A 20,188-nucleotide genomic window follows, 5' to 3' on the forward strand; every position below is an offset into this window, starting at 1 on the left:
TTCGACAATCCTCAAACTTGAAAAACCTCAGCATGGTGTGTGCGAAACTTTCGCAGCAAATGACACTTTTTTCATATTCATATTATATGTTTTCTATTTTTGTTTTTTTATGTTATATTTTGTTCTTGTCATCACTTTTTGTTGTCGCGCACAATTATTTTTAACCCTTTTCACTTTTGTTCGCAAAAGAAATTTGTCACGAGCAAGTGGACAATTATTTCAAACTACTTCTCAGATTACCAAGTGCTTTAATCCCATCACTTTTCGCAACAATAAAACACGCACACCCACACAAGCACAGCACACATTAATTTACTTAAGAATAAACATATTTTACGGCCCGCCAACCTAAACCAAAAACAACTAAAACAATACGACTTATTTCCTTTCAATTGAATTCACCTGTTGCACAAAACACAATACTCAGCAGTAACAGCAGCAACAACAACAGCAACAGTAGCTCTACCGAAAAGGCTAAGACTGCAAGTTAGCAGCAGCAGTAACGGCAACAACAAATGCAACAACACAAACGATGCAAATTAAATGTACGAACGCGAATGCACAGGCGAATTTGGAGCAGCGAGGGAGAGAACTATGAACGAGTGAATTACACACATCGAGCGCAGAGCGCAGAGCGCGAACAACAAACACAAAAACGACAAAAACGTCTTTAGTTTGGGTGACGTGCCGTGTGGACCGATGATGGGCTCGGAAAGAGGGGAGCGATGGCGCACAAACGCCTACCAACTAGGCGGACGCGTTGAAGTTGGGACGTAAAACTTGTTTCCACTTCACTGCTGTAGACCTGTCCCAAGCGAACAGGCAGGCAAGCAAACACACAAACAACACTAAGCCTAAGCAAGTAACGTAGGCTCCGGATAAACACGACAACGGCAACAAATGTTGACTTTACTTTGTGTGTTTGTATTTGTTTTTAGTTTAATACACGGCGGATGGACGAAAAGTAACACTCGCGATTCACGTTGACTGGACGCAGCAAAAGTTCGTTCAACACTGAATCGCGTCGACACCGAGAGACAAGTGCAGACCGAACTGGCACACCTGGAACACCTGAAAAGCCTGCGGAATGCAATGGCATTGGAATAATGGCAACTTGCATAGATGTGGAACTGGTTTTGTGAATGTTTGATGCAGCGCTGTACCCAGGTGAAGAGAGAATGAGATGTTGGATTGCTTGTTGCGATGTTTGCTGCGATGTTTATTGGGTTTGGTGTTCGTCGGTTTGCTTGCTAGTTGGCTGGTTGGCTAGTTGGCCAACTTGTTCGAGTGTTGACTGGCCGACTGTTTGATTCGTTTTGGATCAACAGGTGCACAGCCGGTGTTCATGCTGTAAATTAATGAGGAAAATGGAAATCATTGATGCGAGTGTACAAGTTGGAACTGTTACCTGTCAGTTAACACTTTGCTGTTATGTTAAATGCTCACAGGTTGCAGCAACAGCAGAACATATTTTAATATTTTCCGAATACAGCTTGTTAACATTAAATGGTAACATTCTCTGCTCTGGTTAAGACAGAGAATGTTAAAGCAGTCAATGTTAAATCGGTGTTATTCCTTAACATTCTCTGGACAAATGTTATTTTTCAACATTCTCTGTTTATGGAATTGAATGCTGCTGTTGGTAACAGTTCGCTGTTATAATTGTTGGCATTAAGTCAATTAAGGGGATATATCCATATTTTATTTCAAAAAAATATATTTTCTTTGTTTGTATATATAACGAATGTACATATGTTTGAAAACATTCTCGGTAACTTTGAAGTTGATCCGGTAAATAATTATGGAGATCGGAATTTTTTATTTCCAATCTTAAGAACCCATGTTATTTTTCAAAGATGAGACATTTTTTCGAACAAGTTAAATTCTAAATAAAATAGTATAATTATTCAAGAGATCGATAAGTAGTTGAAAGGTTTCTCTAGAAGAAAGTATCAAACAAAAAAACTACAAAAATGTGTTCTAGTAACAGAAAAGTATTTAAAAAGCTTTAATAGATTTTTATGTTACATAAAACAAATAAAAACACAAGCAAGTGATTTTGAATATTTGCTCATATATTTAAGTATGGATCATTATTACGATTTTATTTTATCTAATTAATTTTAAAATATTTTTATAAATATTTTTAAATTCCCATCCAGTAGCATGGTGAACTTACTAATTTAATATTATATTATAGTCTACAGTTATGAAAAATTATTAATATGATTTTTCTATATAAAAACTGTATACATACTAATGCTGCTGAGCCGTCTAAACCGTTATGCGTAGAAAATTGTCTAAAACCTATTTTTTCCCTTATCTAATTTTTAGTATTCAAATCCAATATACCGTTACCAAAATATGAGCAGGTATCGGGATGTTCACTACAGCGACGATAACAGTTGCAGTTCAAACCCGGTTTACAATCGCTGCTTCCGCCATATTCGCGGCAGACCTCACCCACACCCTTGCGACATAGTGTGCGTGGAAGGCAGAATTCGGGGTTAAAGTTTATACTGAAACTGCCTATGAAATGCGAAATCAATTAAAACATTTCATTTTTAAAATCTCTTTATAATGGACAGAAGCTAACTTACCATATTTGCAACTTTCAGGATACACACTGTTTGGGCCACAATTAATGAAGGGACCGAATGATTTCCTTTGGAAGTAAAAATTTATTAAAATTAATTATTATTTGTGTAAAAGAAAATATTATACTAATACTTGTACAATACTATATACTCACTGCCCTTGAATTCCATTTTGTCGCAAAACTAAGGCAATTATCAATGTCAAGCTCAGCTTGGCGAACCAACCGATGTGTGTGCGTGCACTTCGATAAGAAGCCATTTTTAATAGTTTTTTCTAAACAAAACTTTGAAATTTTCGTTTGAGAGACCCTGCGCTTTCTGTTAAGAGCTTAGCTATTAATGCTGTCGATGATGTTTGCTCCATCCTTTTATAGCTTTCTCAAGTGGTTTTCACTCACATCCTTTTTTAATAATTTATGCAATTTTCTAATTAATTATTCAAAATGCTGCTCGTGACTTTTGAATAATTCAATTTGCTTTAGTGTTTCTGTCGGTCATAATTTGATTGTCATCATTTTACCCTTGACCGCTACTTATTGTTCAATGAAGTGGCGCGGATATGTGCGTAAGTAAGCAATTGGCAGAACACTGCTGTAGGTCAATGGGGTGACTATATTAAAGCCTTTAAGTTACTAGTGATGGAGAATTTCTAGCAAAATATTATTTATGTGGTTTAAAACACGACCGTTAATTGGAAGTGAGCATTGTTATCTCACAATTTAAACTAGAACTAGTGTATCATGCTTTATAAATATGTAAGTATATCTGATGACGGACCAACCGTCAAATTTATCTCGTTAACTTTTCTTAGTGTAATCAAATGAAATAATAAAATGCCAATACAAATACAAGTACCAATACTACTACCAAAACCAATACCAATACAAATAACAATACCAAAACCAAAAGCAACACTAATTCTAATACAAACACCAATACAAATGCAAATATCAATACCAATACCAGTGCCAATACCAACATCAACAATATTTCCAATGTCAATATGATTTCATGTATCAATACCAACAACATTACCAATACAAATATCAATTTCAATCCCGATAAGATTACCATTACCAATGCCAACACCAATACAAATATCAATACCCATGCTAAAGAAATGTTACACTAGCTTACAGTAATTTTGCTATTGTGATGAAACAACTGTTTCTTGCTAGTTTTGTGTTGCTTGAACCGACAATGATAGTAAACATTTCCTAACACGTGTGATTTTTTGTATTGTAGTTAAGAGGTGTAGGGGTCAAACCACCACCATTTACTAAACTGACAAAAATTGCTGTGCGTTATGGAAAAGTTTTGAACTCAAATTCGTAATTAGGACATCTCAAATACCCCCACAGACCTCTCAGTACATCAGTCGCATGTTTTTGCTTCAGATTTGTTATTAGTGACGAAATTATTATAATCAGAATTCAATAAGACATATTCAAATTATAATCTTAAAGTAATTATTCTCATCCTTGCTATAAGAGACAAGCGAAGTTGACCAATGACGATTAAACGCCAAAGTATCTTTGTATTAATAATTAATTAAGTATTTTTAGCTCTCATAAATTTGAATTGATTAAATGTTAACCATAAAGCCAGAGAGCTGCATATAAAAGGATATTCAAACTCAAAGGAAAATCATTAAACGCTTCACCAGCTTTGAAGCAGCAGCATCAAGTGCTGTTATTTTAACGAAAAAGTCTTGGAATACAATTTTAAGAACCTATAATGTATCCAAGTATCCACGTGCTCTCACATATGTACTGGATAGTAAAGCAGAGTTGGCTACTGGTATTCATGCTGGTTTTCTTGCATCGAACCACCGAAGGAATGTGAGTATAAATATTTAATTTATTTTTGCAATTATTTTACTAATTTAACTTAATTTCTAAATCGAAGGCCACTTCTTGCACGCAATGAGTGTGACTCCGGCAATTCAGTGGATCCCAGAGAGTGTGGGCATGGCAAGTTCACAATTTATATCTTATATCTTCCCAAACCAAATATATAATTTTAAATTTCTAACCCCTCCGTAGGCGCCTTCGACTTAAATATGAACCGCACAAATTGCGAATCTCGCATGGTTTGTTACAGGAATATAGGTGAGACATGCCAGGAGCTTGGTACCAGCAGCAATTGCTTGCCGCCTCTGGTTTGTAGTTGTTATAAGTGTAGTGAAGTAGTGAGTGACTTATGCCACAAAAAAATGCCATCGATAATAAATATGTCAAAGCGTATGAAACCAGTTTACTCAGAATATATCTATTAATATGACGTTGGATGCTGGAACCCTAAAGACAAAGATGAAAGCAACGATCAAATGGACTCATGCTTGAAATTTAGTAAAGAATTACATAATATCTCAAATGAATCTACCAAAAATAGCATGCTAAAATGTGTTAAAGACTCTTATGCTGTATTATGAATGATACTAACCTTCAGTATTAATTTAATCTTAAGTCTGATATATGCTCTGAGCCGTTAGTAAACTTAAATATGTTAAAAATATAATATAATTCGTGTTAATAAAAGTACATGCAACTTTACAAATAGTAGTAATTTTTTTATCCTCATTAAGTCTCTTACACAAACTAGGCATGGGCTAAATATCAAAATGTCTACCTTATATTAAAAAAAAATCTTGGAGATATGTATTAAAGAAGTATTCTTAAACCACTTGCAAAATAGCTTATGATCTATCAATTCCCAGTGAATCGACAATAACCTAACTGAAAAATGGAACTCTTTCTTATCTATGTCGTATTTATGCCGATCTCTGTAATTCGCAGTATTTACCCTAACCCAGAGACGTTGCTAATAAAATGCGTGATGTATTTTAAACTTCGTCGTAATTTGCACTAAGTGGACTCAGCAGCATCGTGTGAGGAAATATTTGCGATATACTTTGAGCTTTCGGATTACTTCGAAAGTACTTCACACTTTTGCTATATGCAGTCACTGCAATAAGTAGCGGCATACCATATGTATATCTAAACAAGAAACCTATAATACCTTCACAAACAAAAAAGTTTCCTATATAAGAATTTAATTTCGATCGCTCAGTTCGCTTGACAGCTAGATGTTCCGACAATCGGGCAGCTTCCTGGGGAGAAAAGGCCACAACAAAATTTCAAATCAAAATTTTAATAACTAAAGAACTATATCGCGTATAAATAGATAGACAGACATTCAGAAAGAAAGACATTTTTAAATATCGGTGTATAAAAATTAACAATTCGGGCTGTATTTTATTACCAAGAAAGGAGCTTATTAAGAAGACGCCACAACCTACACTGTGATTTTTTGACCAAAGGGATTGTCCAAGGATATTCCAGTACTGTTTCAAGCAAGGTTAATAGTAGCAGTGCATATCTGTATCAAACCTTTGAGATGTCTTAACTTTCAACGCTTTATGGAGCTCTCAATCTCGCTCAAGCTCTGAAAGTCAATGCGTTGGAGAATAATGTTGGAGGTTGCATTTTACACCCTTGGGTATCTTTACTATTATACTTGGTCGGTGCAGCCATCTTTTTTCAGAAAGTAATAACCTCAACTTATACATAAGTATGTAAATTTGTATTCATTACCACACAGTGCCCGGAAGTCTATTTGTGAGAACACATTCTGATATTCAAAAATTCGAATAGGTGCCTCACATTATTCAATGAACTTAAATTATGGGCTCAAAATACGAACTCTCAATAAAAGTTTAACAGCTCTCATGCTCTAGAAATTCTTAGAAATGTTGTCTACACCTACATCAACACTCGTATTTACACTTAAGAAACATATGTTTGCCAGGCTTTATTAGCCTAAGTCCACATGAGTGTGGTGTCTGTACGCCTAAATGCCTCTTAATGCATCTTCGACACGCCATTAAGGCGTAAAAATACACACACGCACAGAGACACGAAATTTGCCGCAAAGGAAATGCTTTGCATGGCTAATAAATAGAAATGTTTGGAATGCTGAAACGCCACACATGGCAAGAAGAAAGAATTTTGGACGAAAATTACAACATAAAGGTACAACAACAACACAAATAACTTGCCGCACATGAACTGAAATAAATTTGTGACCTCTGGCCGGAACAGTTAAACGACAGCACAGCTTGTCTGGCAGGTAACCCAAATGTCAACGAAACAATAACAAAAATACGAAGAAGAAGAGGAAGCCGAGGGAAAAAACTATGGGGAAAACTAATGGCGGTGACGACATGTAGTAATTGTTGTTTGCACGTGTTGCACACACCGAAAATAACGTTCCGTATGTCATTACCTGGAAGCAACGTGCAACACAATTGAAGGCGAACGCGCACCGATCTGTGAGCTACATTGTTTGTTGTTGTGCGGTGTGACAAATAAGAAAATTCAAAAGTCAGCAGGGAAATACACACACACCGCAGAGCGAACGGGAGCATGAATGAATGAGTGCTTGAATTGCCGCATGGCTAAAGTGCATTAGGGAGTGTTGTTGCATGCGGTGAATGGCGCAGTGTAGCCAAGTAACTGCAAGTAATTGCCGTGAGAATCTAACTAAAATAAATAATGAAAAACAAAGTGTAGTTGTGTAGTTGCAACACGAAAAAGAGTTGAATAATAAGAAAATATTATTTGGTAGTTAAAATGCTGCAAGAAGTCTGAAGTGAAGAAGCGCCCGCACAATTGCTTGCACGTTTTCCAATTGCACTTTCGCACCGAGCAGCAGGTAGACGTGCTTTGAGGTGCTCGTAGGTCCGAGTGTATGGGTGTGTCTGAGTGTGTGCGCCGCACAGTCTTTTGTATTTTATAGATAGCGATCAGTCGCAGAGAAGTAATGCTGACAATTGAAGAAAAAATATATGGAGTTTGCAAATGCAAATTCCTCGGTATGAAGAAACAGATATATATTATAACACAATAGTTTCATATATTAACTTAAAAGAATTTACATATTTGCAAAAAAATTTTCGAAATCAAAGAATATAAAAAATATATTTTGTATGAAAATATGTATAAACATATATTTAACTAGATGTTAAAGATATTTAAACAGAATTTTGTTTTAAATTTCACATTTTATATGATCCATTAAATAAATATGCACAAATAGTTCCCTTACGGTATGCCATCTCACGTTAAAAAATTGTCGAAATCGAACCACATCGAACACAACTAACCCAGATACTGCGTATGTGGACCCAAGTGTCTGTGGCTACTTTTGACCGAAAATAGCGGTTAATCTGTGAGATTTAGTATTGAAATTGGGAGAGAATCTGCATTTGTTAATAGCATGTCGTAATGGGTAAAATCGGGTCCAACCTAACCCTAGCCCCCATATACCAAATATAAAGATTTAAACTTCTGGGTGACTATATACAATGCATATCGGTTAATATGTGATTTAACTTAATAAAATTCAGAGAACCTCTCTTTCTAATAACCGTGTAACCAAGTGCCTGAAATGATTAAAAAACGGGAGAAAGCTTCCCTTAGCCATGTACCAAATATACGGATTTAAAAATTCCGGTTGAACCTTTGCCATATATTTATATTATATTAGTAAATATGTAAAATTTCTTGACAAAACAAAGTAAACGTATAACATTAGAATGCTACAGCTTAATTCTGAAAATGTGTGAATCGGTCCAAAAATTACTTCATAGTGACGATTATGGCGGCCAGTGTTTTAGTTATGTTTAAGTACTAATAAAATTACTTGAAAATATGTTCTCTAGTATACCTAACTAATGGCATATATTAACGCAATTAGCTTAGATCTTACCCTATATAGTAATTTCCGACTTTCCATCTGACTATAAACCATTTAGCTTGGTCAATATATGGGATATTTAAATAAAATTATAGCCGAATATGAATTAAATTGGCCTAAATCCTGGTCTAAGCCTCATATCCCTAATATAATTATTATTTGGTTGACTTTATTTAGTTTGTTGTTATTTTTCAATTCAGAAATACAAGTATATTGACAAAGTGGCAAACAAAAAGTATTTGCGTAAAAATGTTATTGGGTGTTTAAATTAAGTACTGAATATTTTATATTATTATGGTTCTAATTTTTTTTAATAATATTGTATATTTTATGCTTGTGCTTATGCTCTAACGGTAACACATAAAGTTATTTTAGGCTCATTTTTATGAAAACCACAAATAATTTACAAAGATACTAGATTAAAAATTTCTGCAATCTCAAAGAGGTTTATAATCGGATTTAAAATCTTTTCAATAATGAATTGTAATGTTTTCAAAAGTTCTTCAAAACACTCGTTTGCATTATAGGACACCTCGCAAGGATCCATATTATTCAGTCGGTTAACTTAAAACCACACAGATATTAATTTTTCAATTGACTGTGATATTATACATAGTAAAATTATGTGCCCCAATAACAATCTGCCACTATGTAAGTATTTGTTAATGGAAACAAGTGTTCACCAGCTACAAGGAATTTTCAAGAATGCAGCGAACATGCGGCCTGAAACTTGCAACAAACATAGCCACTATAATCGATTACAGAGCCCGAACATTGGACCGGGCGTCTGCAAGCAGTAGGCATCGTAGTGATAATCGACAAGTAGAGGTGGCAATACCACAAATATTTCTTAACCGTTACATGCACCAAACGTCGGAAATAAGGAAGCAATGAATCGTGGAACTAAGAATGAGCACGCTTCTAAGGTTTAAAAAGGAGAAAGGAGTGGAAAAGAGTTACAGTAGGGGAGAAAGGAAAATGTTGCCACTTCAGCTGTTGACTATGACAAGAGACAGCAAATTTCACGGCATCAAGGTATGCGCCAATCGCTGCACTTTAACCTGTGCAGGCAAAATTTCATGCACGCAGGATGTTCCGTCATCGCATTAGCAATCTTGTTGTAAATTAATTAAAAGACATAATGCGTTGTGCGTTTCTTTTGTGCCACCGCGAAGCATTAACTGCTAATAGTATAAGCTTATGCGCATTACTGTTATTAGCCGTTGCGTCATACCCACTGGAATGTGCTTACATAGCAGAAGAGGCTGTAGCAGAGGTATAATAATGACTCGTGATTGGCAAAGATGACTTTTAAAACTTGTTAGTTTCTATTGAATTACCTTGTAGCTCACATATTATTAGTGGACTAAACAATGTTTTTAATTTCACTGGGCAGTTAGGATGATTGCTACAAAATTTATCGGTCGTTCAATTTTATCGGATGATTCTGTGATCAAGTACATGGCAATGATTACATGACTATAATTAAGTTTTAGATTTGAAAATGAGGTATGCACTGCGACCTAGGGTCTATTGTGCCCTATAATTAAATTTTGGAGAAAATATATATTAATCTTTTGAAAGTTTATGTATTCGAATTATAAATCCTTTTTTAATATTCTAGGATATGGACTCATTTTCTTTGGGAATTTTGTTCTTTTGAATGAGAGCCTTTTCTGCTTATGGTATATTTATGAATGCAGTGTACTTGTAAAATGGCAACTGTTCTATAATTCCCTAATTAACGATAACGAGCTTCGGTCATGTGTATTTCAATACCATAGTAGTCCAAAATCAATCAAATGGGCTACTGTGGCCAATTTTGAATATTTCATACCTGAATCTGCGGTTTTTGAAGTATTTGCTATGATGGTCGTTCTCTGGTATGCTGAAAGTCTGATTTCTTGTAAAAAGTAAAGGAAAATAGTTCAAACTTACAGACTGACTGTGTGTGCTTGGGTTCGCCAGTGAACGTAAACTTATCACTTTAATTTAGAAAGCTTCGTTAGCAGAAGGGGAGAGTTTTCTTAAGCTATCCGATTTCGTTATTTATGCGACCACGGGTGGATATCTTGCCGGACCAAGAGTTAACATATAATTTAAAAAAATGTCGTTAAAGTGGATTTCTTCTTTGAAAGGACATAATTCTAAGCTATTACTATTATATCGTAATATTCAAACATATTTTGTTTGAACTGCAATAAATATTGGAGGTAAGTGTCACTCTCATCACTTATTTGGGTATTTATTATTGATCACAGTAAAGAAGTTTGTGTTCTAGGATGTTCAACAGTGCTCTTTTATTTTAGAAATTTTCCATAACAGTAAAGTGAAATAATTGCTAGACACCAATAAATATTGTAGTTTTGAATTTTAATAATATCCCATTAAAATATTTATTATCAATTAGCTAAGTCAAATTGATTAAATTAACACGCACATACAAGAAATTATTGGCGTGTGAAACTACAACTTAACATTTTTAATAATTTTATTATTTGTCTGGTAATTTGGAAAAGCTAGCGGACCACACAACATGAACTGCAAAGCGTTGGCGAACAGAAATCGGCTCAAAAACACTTAAAAATTATAACTTCATATGCAGACAGTGTACGTTGGGGGGCAGTTGACACTTGCTTGAAATGCGCATAAAATCATAAATATGCATACGAAATGCGCTTAATTAACGAGTGGCCTGCCACGCATGCGCACATACACAGGCGTCGCAGTGGGCAGTTGTCGCGCCTAATGAGGTAAATCTATTGATTTTGTGGCACGCTTGCGATTTGCGAAATTTGCGTGTGATTATGTAATATAAATGTACATATACATATATGGATATGCGAGTATATAAGGGAATAAGCCAACTGCTCGTGCGCTTTAAAAAACTTTCTGCAATTAATTTGCTGAATGCGGCAATTAATCTGAACATTGAAATATTTTTACACAATTATCAGCGGTATTTCACAAACACACACACACTCACATGAATGTCGTTAAATATATAACCATTAACCGTTGTTAGTGTTTAAAACTCGATAACTAATGCCTAATCGCTGCACTTTGCTTGGTAGATTTTTGCCTCCTTGTCGATTTGTGTGATTTTAAATTGCCACTAAGCCGCATAAATTCTTGCATTGCGTTAGTTTTATTTTTATAACCGTTGCTGTTTTGTTGTTGTTATTACGTCGCATGCCGTCACATCGTGTTTTGCGTAGGCAGGACACACAACCACCAAACGCGTTTAATATTCATGCAAAATGGTGCAAAGCAAATACAAAAAATAAATGGAATAAATTTAAATGTACAAATATTAAAAAAAAAAAATTGAAAAAACTATAAATTCGACTGCACCGAAGCTATAATACCCTTCTCGGGTGCATTTGTTATAGCATAAAAGACTATAAAAAGTCTCTTCGATCGATCAGTTTGTATGACAACTATATCCTATCGTGGTCAAATATCAAGGGTTCCAACAAATTATCAGAAAAGGATGTGTGCGAAATTTTAGACTGGTCTCAAAGCTTTTGAGATATTTAAATAAAGACAGACAGACGGACATGAGACAGCCGAGTCAGTTCGTCACGCTGATGCAAATAGGGTCTCCGCCGTGTTTGTGTGGGCGTTGCACAGTTCGTACCAAACTTAGTAGGTTTACCATATTTACAGTATAACAACAACAACAACATTGTGGAAAATTATTTAACAAGTATGTAGATAAATGAACATATTAAAAATAAAATACGCCAATAAAATCGCATCGCCCATTCATTGCGCTCAAACAAGTGTTATATTTTAGCGGTTGTTGGTGTTGTTGTTGACAGCGACAAGTGTTGTGCCGCTCGTGCGCATAAAGCAATTCATATTCCCAGGTAGCTTTGTTTGTTTGCCCGCTGTGAAAGTGGCTGTGCGTGTGTTGATTGTGGCACAGACGTTATTTCTGCTCCGACCTACGCGAGATCTCGTCGAATTCGCTGATTTTCCCTGTTACAACTTTTGCGAAACGCCTACTATTTGCCTGCAGTTTTTGTTGTTGTTGCTCATATCAACGCATTAGAAGTTGTCGTACTTATTTTTATGGCTGATCTAGCCAATTTTTCGTTTGTAATCAGTATGTCATTGGGTCTTAAAATAAAATCAACCGAAGGTTTTAGGCTAGATTCGATTGTGAGCGTGCATGTGATTGCAGTTTGAATGTGAAGCGAGCATGTTAGGGCTAATTTAGAATATATGTACAAGTATATTGATACAATGAAATAAATTTATCTCCCATAATAATATGATATTGTGTCACAAATGGATATAAACAGTTCGATACTTCCGCTAGCCTCAAATACTTAATATAATATTTTTAAACTTCCGATTGCCTTTGTACGATATATTTCGATCAGTATATAAGATAAATTAACAAGCACCCCAATCTCAATATCTTAAATATTATAGTTGGTTACAATGGTTTCACAATTTGGTCGAGTAACGAATGTCGAATGTCGTATTTACTACCGCTTACCTTCTTTTATTCAATATCTTCTTTACATCGAAGCTCAATCGAAACTGTCCCCTTGGTTCATCATAATTAGTCTATGAATTATCGTCGACTATGTAATTTAATATCAAGGAACTTATGAGAACTTGAAAAATTCGATTAAAATGTTTACTCCTAGCACCACCTGGTGTAATAGCATGAAAGGTCAACGCAGAAAGCAGCATTCTCACAATAATCTCAAATATTCTAGGCTTATCACCCACTTCACAGTTCAACAGTTCTAATCAGATCTTCATCGATTATGATATATTTATTTAAAAGAAATACACATACAGTTTTTCGAAAAATTCAACAAAAATGTATGATTGATTTCTTTCACTGATAAAATCATAAAATAATATTTTCAAAATCATATTAAAAATGAATGAAAAGTGGAATCACAGAGTGTCTCTAGTGATGAGTAAGAATTTTATATGCCAAAAACAAATTTGCCTACATTTAGGGTGAAATTGAATTTGTGTGTTTCAATATCTATTTCGGTTAAGTATTTCTAGAAATATTGTAATTTATTTAATTTTATTGACGATTGAATTGGAAAATAAAGTGCTGCCTTGTTTGGGCTAAAGCGAAATAAAAGAAGTATTTCTTTTAGATGGTATGCAGCAGTAAGTGCAAATAATAAAAGTCAACGCTCAATTAACTAGCCTTCGCTTGTACCATAAAATTGATGAGAGAAATTTTTTCTTTTTTTTTAAGAGCCGTTACACCGCAAGATATGCCGGAAGTGCCACTCTCGCCGCTTCTAACCAAACGGTGAAAAAATAGTAAAAAGTGAAGCTAAAAATAAAAGCACAACAAAAATACGAACATGAAATGCAATTCAGCATCTTCAAACCTTCACGAAGACGAACTGTTCGTTGGTCGCGCTGTCCATGCAGCCTATGCGGCTAGCGGCTTGTGGCAAGCCAGCCGCACCAATTGAAGATGCCAATGAACATAACTCAACAAAATGCTTTTCAATATTCAAGCCGAGGCTTGCACTTGTGACCAATGCAGTTAGTGTTTGGCAAATTATGGCAAGCGAGTCTTGTGCGGTGGGTGGGTGCTGCATGCAACAACCTTTATGTTTTTCATTGTTGCCGGGCTGTCATATCATCGTACCTATCATCGGCATGTTGGCGCGCGCAGCAGGTGATCGTTCGATCTTGCTTTTCTTGTTTCTTTGTGAACTTTTCTCTTTTTTAGATTTTTTCTGTTTAGCAGTGAAAGTGAAAATGTGCGCAAGCAACTGACCTCTGGCACAAGCGACATGGGTGAATAAAGTACAATGGGCTCCGGCTCGATTGATGTTGGCAGGAAACTTTTGCTTCGCCGGTTTTCGCAGATAATCGGAAAAATCAGGAAAAAATTAAAAAAAGGAAGTTAAAACAATTTTTTTTTTGTTGTGAGCATTTTCGGTTTGTTGATATGGAATAAGAAATGCAGTGGGATCTAAAAAATTTTAAGACTCTGAGTTATAGGTCGAAAGTTTCCTTAAAATACATTTATGTTAGCGGGTCATGTCAGATATCTCAGAAATCGTATTATTTTGCTTTATAAGTTGAAATGATGATATCGGCTATAAAATAATTGTTAGTTAAGTACGTGATTTCAAACCACGTTTAAGCCAAGAAAAAGTGTATAGACTATATTTTTTGGTTTTAAAATCGATAGAGCTCAACCAAGAAATTTTTTAGTTTTTATTTGTAAGGAATATTCGAGTTAAAAAAACGTTGATTCATAACGTTTATATATAATTCGACCTAGTCTTCATTTGCTCATATATTATAATATAGGTGGGCCACATAAGGCCATGTTTTAAAAATCCGAGGATGACCAAGAGGAGAACAAACCTTACATTGGGAAAGCAATTCTTTACAGGATAATATACTTGTATTTTGGTGAATGAGGGTTATGATCAGGGGTTCTAGAAAGTGCCGAGTTTCCATTAGCTCACGGGAGCCTGTTATATCTTCTCATCTGTCGAGACTTTTTGGTGAGAGATTACATACCTAAGTTATTGTTGAATTTATAAAGCTTCCTGGGTCAAGGACTGAAATGGAAAGGATTCATATGCTAAAATTAAAACTATATGGGTGAAACTTTACCCTAAGCGCGTTGACATCTTTTGCAAGGAAGTGAAATCTGGTAAGGTAAAAGGGTTATTTGTTTAGTTACTAACCAGAAAACAATAGAATTATTATAAAAATTTGATACTTTTTTTTTCTGAATTCATAGCTTAAACGCCGATATTAAAAAAAAAGACAAAACAATTCGGTTAACAGACATTATGTAATACGACATTGCCGAAAAAGGACTGTTAATACGCTTGATTTTCTATGAATGGATGTCGACAAGAATAAGCTGAAGAATTCCGTACAATCTTGTTTTAGAAAAAATGTAACGTCACTTTGAGACCAATAACTTTATAACGAAGATATGAGTAGTCATCGAAAACAGGTTAGTTTTTTAAAGAAAAATAAGGAATATTTATTTGGCGCAATCTCTTAGTCCCGCCAACGACTTTTCAGTCCACGTAGCCTGAAGTGATATTCTTTATATTACTAAAGTTGTCAACTTACTACAAGGAAATTTTTGTGTGACTTCTCAAAAAAATCTACAAAAATAATTGATTTGAACCATTGAAATGTCAACAAATTTTAAATGTGAAACAACTACATCCACAATGCATTTTGAATACCACTCAAATGATTTTGAGGTTTGCGATATTTTGGGCATGCAATATTTATTGCTTTTACCTGCAAATTACATGCCATGAATTTCTATTACTGTGTCAGTAAGCTAAACTATGAATGAAAGAGGAAAGCTTTGGCATAACCGGGTGTTTTTTTATGACGTATATAAATTCATATGCGACTAGTTGTCAAACCTGCTGTCAGACGAAACAGCTTTATTTGGCAGTTATTCTCAGGTCACTTTGGTTAGTAAGAACTAGAGTTGGATGAAGTTAAAAAAATTATGAAATTGTATTTCCCCAATAGTAGTAGCATCTGGCATATTGGAGTATAAACGATATTAAAAGTCCACCATACCCTTTTGCATTCAATTCCCAAGAACAAAGCACACAAATTCTGCATGGAAGTCACTTTCACAAAAGGAAGAAAAAGATAAATTTCTCATATTTCAGCATGAAATTACGATTATGATTGACAGCTGCGTGCGTTGCAACTGTGTGGCTGCACCGCACCGCCACTTTTGGTGCCGTTATCTTACTAGCCGCTACCACTTATGACACATCAATCAAACAATCAAATTTTCTGTCTGTCTGCGCAGCCATAAATGTACCATGCAACATGACTTTGCGGCATGGCATGAGCATGCAAAAAAATCCATACATTTCGACATACTTGTACATGTGTTTTGGTGCGCCACCGTCGCGCCGCGTCGCTTAGTGGCGTTTCTGTTTGTGCAACATGACAGCACAGCAACGCCATATGAACAACGTGCGCTTAATAACTGCAAGATTTGTAAACAACGCTGCAAACATAATCATCTCAATGAACGTAACCAGGTATCTTGGCCTGGCTTTGTTTGGCACAAGCTTTACTGTTGCTCAAAACACATACACTTAGATGCGTATATAGACAGTCCCATCGATTGAAACATTCAGTAATCATCGTGGCTCGATCTTGTTGCCTTACACGTCGCATAATCAATGAAAAACACTTGTCGCTGCTGTCTGCTGCTCGTGTGGCATGCAACATTCGCTGTTGAATATGAATATTTAGCTGGATCGCTTGTGGACTTGAGGTTTTAGATATTCAAAAGGTTTTGCTTGATACAGCACTAAAATTGATGTGTAATTGTTGTTGTAAATCAGTTATTTCATGAATAGTTAGGGAATTAATGAAAATGGTTCTTTTATCATCAATATTAAGCAAACAAAACGAGCCCATATATAAAAAAAATAAAGATGCGACTTCTATTCAAAAAGAAGATACCACGTTCTTAGATTCATATCGTCTACAGAAAAACCCTCCATAGAGGATTGATAACGAATATAGAACCAACTGAGGATTAACAAATCAATAATAAACTTCTGGTTTCGAGCAAATATGCTTTATATGAGATATTCCTTCCACAAGAGTTTGCGTCCTGTATGATAGAATCAACTCAAAACTTCTCCCAATCTTTAAACCCCAAAATGAAATGTCGGAAACCCAAAAGTGTATCTTACACAGATATATAAATGATCAAAGTGACGAGTTGAGTGGATTCAGCCATTCCCGTCTATCTTTATACGCGATTATCCCTAAGTTTATGAGATATCAATCCGAAATTTAGCTTCACGCTCCGAGAAGCTGCTCATTTGACGGAAACATCGATTTGGAACCATTATAGCTTATAGCTGCCAGACACGCTGAACGGTTAAAAATCAAGTCCTTTTATGGAAAATTTTTTTATTTGACAATATGTCTTCACGGTATTTGGCATAGACTGACCGATCAAAATAAATCAAAGGGGTTTTCATATCCGGTTAAGCTATAAAAAATGCATATGTAAAGCGAATTGTAACTTAATTAATTTTTTCAAGGAAAGATTAAAATGATATAGATAGGGGACATTGTCATTGAAAGTTCACACCCGCTTTTTACTGTTAAGTTTCTTCCATGGTTTGGTAAGTCTAACACAAATATGCTGTATACATATACAAGTATAACTATTCGTTACCACTTGTGACTAACTCGAAATCAGTCATTTGCAAATTTACGACGACTTCTCTATGTCGGATTAAAATCAACGCGAGTCAAGCGCGAATAAAGACACGATTAACGATAGTTCGTAATTAATTGTGTGCAATTTTTTAGGAATGTAAAGTGCTTATATAACTACTAAAAGCCAAGCTAAGAGCACATGTGTGTAAATTGTTTGTGTGTGTGTCCATGAACTGCCACGCAGCACATGCGAACACCTACACTTCAGCTACGAAATTCATAGCAGATTGTTATTGTTTTTCTACTTGCAAATTGTATCCGTGATTTCAACAGAAACGTGAGTGGAAATCGATTGATTTACACGTGACCAGAACAACGCGTGATCCAGTGCAACTGTTGCGGTAATTACAAAAGTCAATTGCAACAGCGTTGAGCCACATTGACATGTTGCAAATGCAGCCGCGCTGCTGTGGCAAGCCAAAAAACACTTTTAGTTTACAGAAATAAAAAAAAGATAAGAAATTGTTTAAGCATTAAGTAATGAATAACAACAACAAAAGTGGCAGCAGCAGCAACTGTTGCAAGTGCCGCTGCTGAGCGCCGGGTCAGCGCCGATTGCCCAACGGACGTTGCAACATGCTAGCATAGACGCGCAAATATTTCAAATACCTACTAAACGAAACAGGTAGTTGCCACGCTGGTGAAAAAATTAAAAATAGTAAAAAGTTACAAATTAAATACTTAAAATAAAATAATAAATGGACGTTTGCAAGCATTATGGGCAACGTTGTTATATGAAAGTGTGTTTGTGTGTGTCGGCGCGCACTCACCAGCAACCCATAAAACCGCACGTCGCCCGCTCAGCTAAATTTTATTGCATTTTAATGGCCATTGGTTGCCTTCGCTAATTTTTTATTGTCAATTGTGCAACACTAATTGCACCTTGCGCGGCAAAGCGCTGAGTTCTTTTAATTTTATCGCGTTCAAGCAAAAGTGATTTCTTTGCAATTTTCATTTTGCTTTCTGTCTTACTGCTAATTTTATTAACCATTTGAGGTCACCGCTCTTTCGTATAACTGCGGAAACTCTCACAAATTTGGGTGAATTTGGATACCTTTGGGGTATTTGGTGTCGCTCATTCATTAACTTAACACATTTAAACAATTTTCGGAATTAGTTGCAGTACACAAATGTTTTAGGTATTTAGAGCACTGATATGTATATATATACATAAAAATATATAAATAGTTAGTCCTAATTAAAACTATAGTGAAGAGTCACAAAAAGGACCTACTTTCGGAAATTTCTTCTGATGATTTATATTGAGGTTTTGATCTAAGCTACGACTACTGGATCAAGTATCAGTTCAATAAAAAAGTTCTGAAGCTAACTGTTAAAAACTGTTAAAAATAATTTGCTATCATATATCCTGTATGAAATGTAGCAATAAGCAATGTTGTTACTATTGTAGTATAGATTATCTACTACTCCGTTTGTTAACAAGATAAGGTAGTTTTTTTAGCGAAATCATATAAAGATTGGCCTAGGTAACGGAAGGCGTCGATGGATTACAAGAGGTGTAAAATAACTTGATCAAAGCAGACGTGCAAGGAGGGGGAAAAAGATGCGGAATCTCTTCGCATGCAGAATATCTGTTGGATATGTTAAAGCCCAGTCTTTCCAGAGTCTATGACTGTCAAAATGTAGTTAAGTCGGAAGTCTGACTGGTCTGACTGTGATACTTAATTTTCCTAGGACGTGTTCCGATTCAAGCAAGTTGCGACAAGTATGGATTCCACGTCCAAGCATAGATGGACTTACTAAGTAGTTGCTCTTGATATGCATCAAGAGGTGTCTCTTTATGGTCTGGAGTTTGTGTCTATTTAGTATTATTATTTTATTTACTGTCGTGTAGAGAAATCTTCCTAAACTATATATGTACATCACTTGTACAATATATTATATAAACGAGTTACTTCTGCAGTCTTTCCAAAAATCAATTACTGAAAAAACATTGTGATTATAAAAAACAAAACAATGGTTCTGATCAATTCCATCTTTGTATATTGCTATTTAGTAAGTAATGGCCCAATACCTAGAACACAAATACTAATTTTTTATTAATGTGTATCAAAAATGTTAGAATTGAAAACGAAAGATCTTAGCTTGCTGTTAACAGAATGTGGCTTTAGAGATTTAATGCTCCAGATACTACAACAGCGCCTATCGGAACGATATTTTTTAATATTTCTATCTATTTAGCTAGAATAATATTAGAAGGAAACAAATTTATCCCAAATATTTTGACCACAGTGGAGTCTATTAATTTGGCACTTGTTAATGGTTTGAATCAGACTTTAATAAATGATATTAGTGAATTCCGTCGACCCACAGAAAATATTTGGCGAAATGTTTTATCTTCATAATGTCCGCTAACAACCCACGGCTAACCTAAAACAAATATCAGCATAGGGATCACATCTATATTAGACAATTGTGTGACAGTGGAAAGCACATATTCAAACACACACACATAAAAGCGGGAAAATATCTGCAAACTTGCTGCGAGAACAATCATCATTTCCTTCCTTTTCGCATGTAAGTGCTTGTCACTCCTGCTGCCCACCAGC

The 20,188-nt window shown here is 35.3% G+C and overlaps 3 protein-coding genes and 1 long non-coding RNA gene across 5 annotated transcripts in view; 1 reads left to right on the plus strand and 3 right to left on the minus strand.

The window, feature by feature from the left end:
- The window catches only part of LOC106624824 (cadherin-99C-like), a 388,115-nt gene extending 387,112 nt beyond the window's left edge, over positions 1-1,003 (minus strand). For both annotated transcript variants that reach the window (XM_070105969.1, XM_070105968.1), the window contains exon 1: positions 403-1,003. The gene's annotated coding sequence lies outside the window, so the exon portion shown is untranslated. The remainder of the gene's footprint in view (positions 1-402) is intronic.
- LOC118681661 (cadherin-99C-like) overlaps positions 1-20,188 on the minus strand; it is a 383,201-nt gene that overhangs the window by 108,792 nt on the left and 254,221 nt on the right. The gene's annotated exons all lie outside the window — the stretch shown is intronic.
- On the minus strand, positions 2,108-3,240 carry LOC138855770 (uncharacterized). The gene is made up of 3 exons (XM_070105717.1): positions 2,753-3,240; positions 2,601-2,665; positions 2,108-2,529 (listed from the first exon to the last, which is right to left on the minus strand). Exons 1-3 carry the CDS (start codon positions 2,854-2,856, stop codon positions 2,324-2,326), a joined length of 375 nt encoding a protein of 124 aa, XP_069961818.1. The 5' UTR covers positions 2,857-3,240; the 3' UTR covers positions 2,108-2,323.
- LOC138855769 (uncharacterized) lies at positions 4,266-5,139 on the plus strand. The gene is made up of 3 exons (XR_011394843.1): positions 4,266-4,438; positions 4,506-4,570; positions 4,643-5,139. It is a non-coding gene; the product is annotated as an uncharacterized lncRNA (long non-coding RNA).

The sequence above is a fragment of the Bactrocera oleae genome, chromosome 2, assembly GCF_042242935.1.
Source record: "Bactrocera oleae isolate idBacOlea1 chromosome 2, idBacOlea1, whole genome shotgun sequence".
In the NCBI taxonomy this organism is placed as follows: domain Eukaryota; kingdom Metazoa; phylum Arthropoda; class Insecta; order Diptera; family Tephritidae; genus Bactrocera; species Bactrocera oleae.

Bases quoted from the DNA above. Each gene is read 5' to 3' on its own strand.
- LOC138855770 (XM_070105717.1), bottom strand. From the start codon at position 2,856: ATGGCTTCTTATCGAAGTGCACGCACACACATCGGTTGGTTCGCCAAG. The intron at 2,666-2,752 runs GTGAGTATATAG...TTACTTCCAAAG, and splicing joins CAAAATGGAATTCAAGGGCA to GAAATCATTCGGTCCCTTCA. The intron at 2,530-2,600 runs GTAAGTTAGCTT...CGCATTTCATAG, and splicing joins TCCTGAAAGTTGCAAATATG to GCAGTTTCAGTATAAACTTT.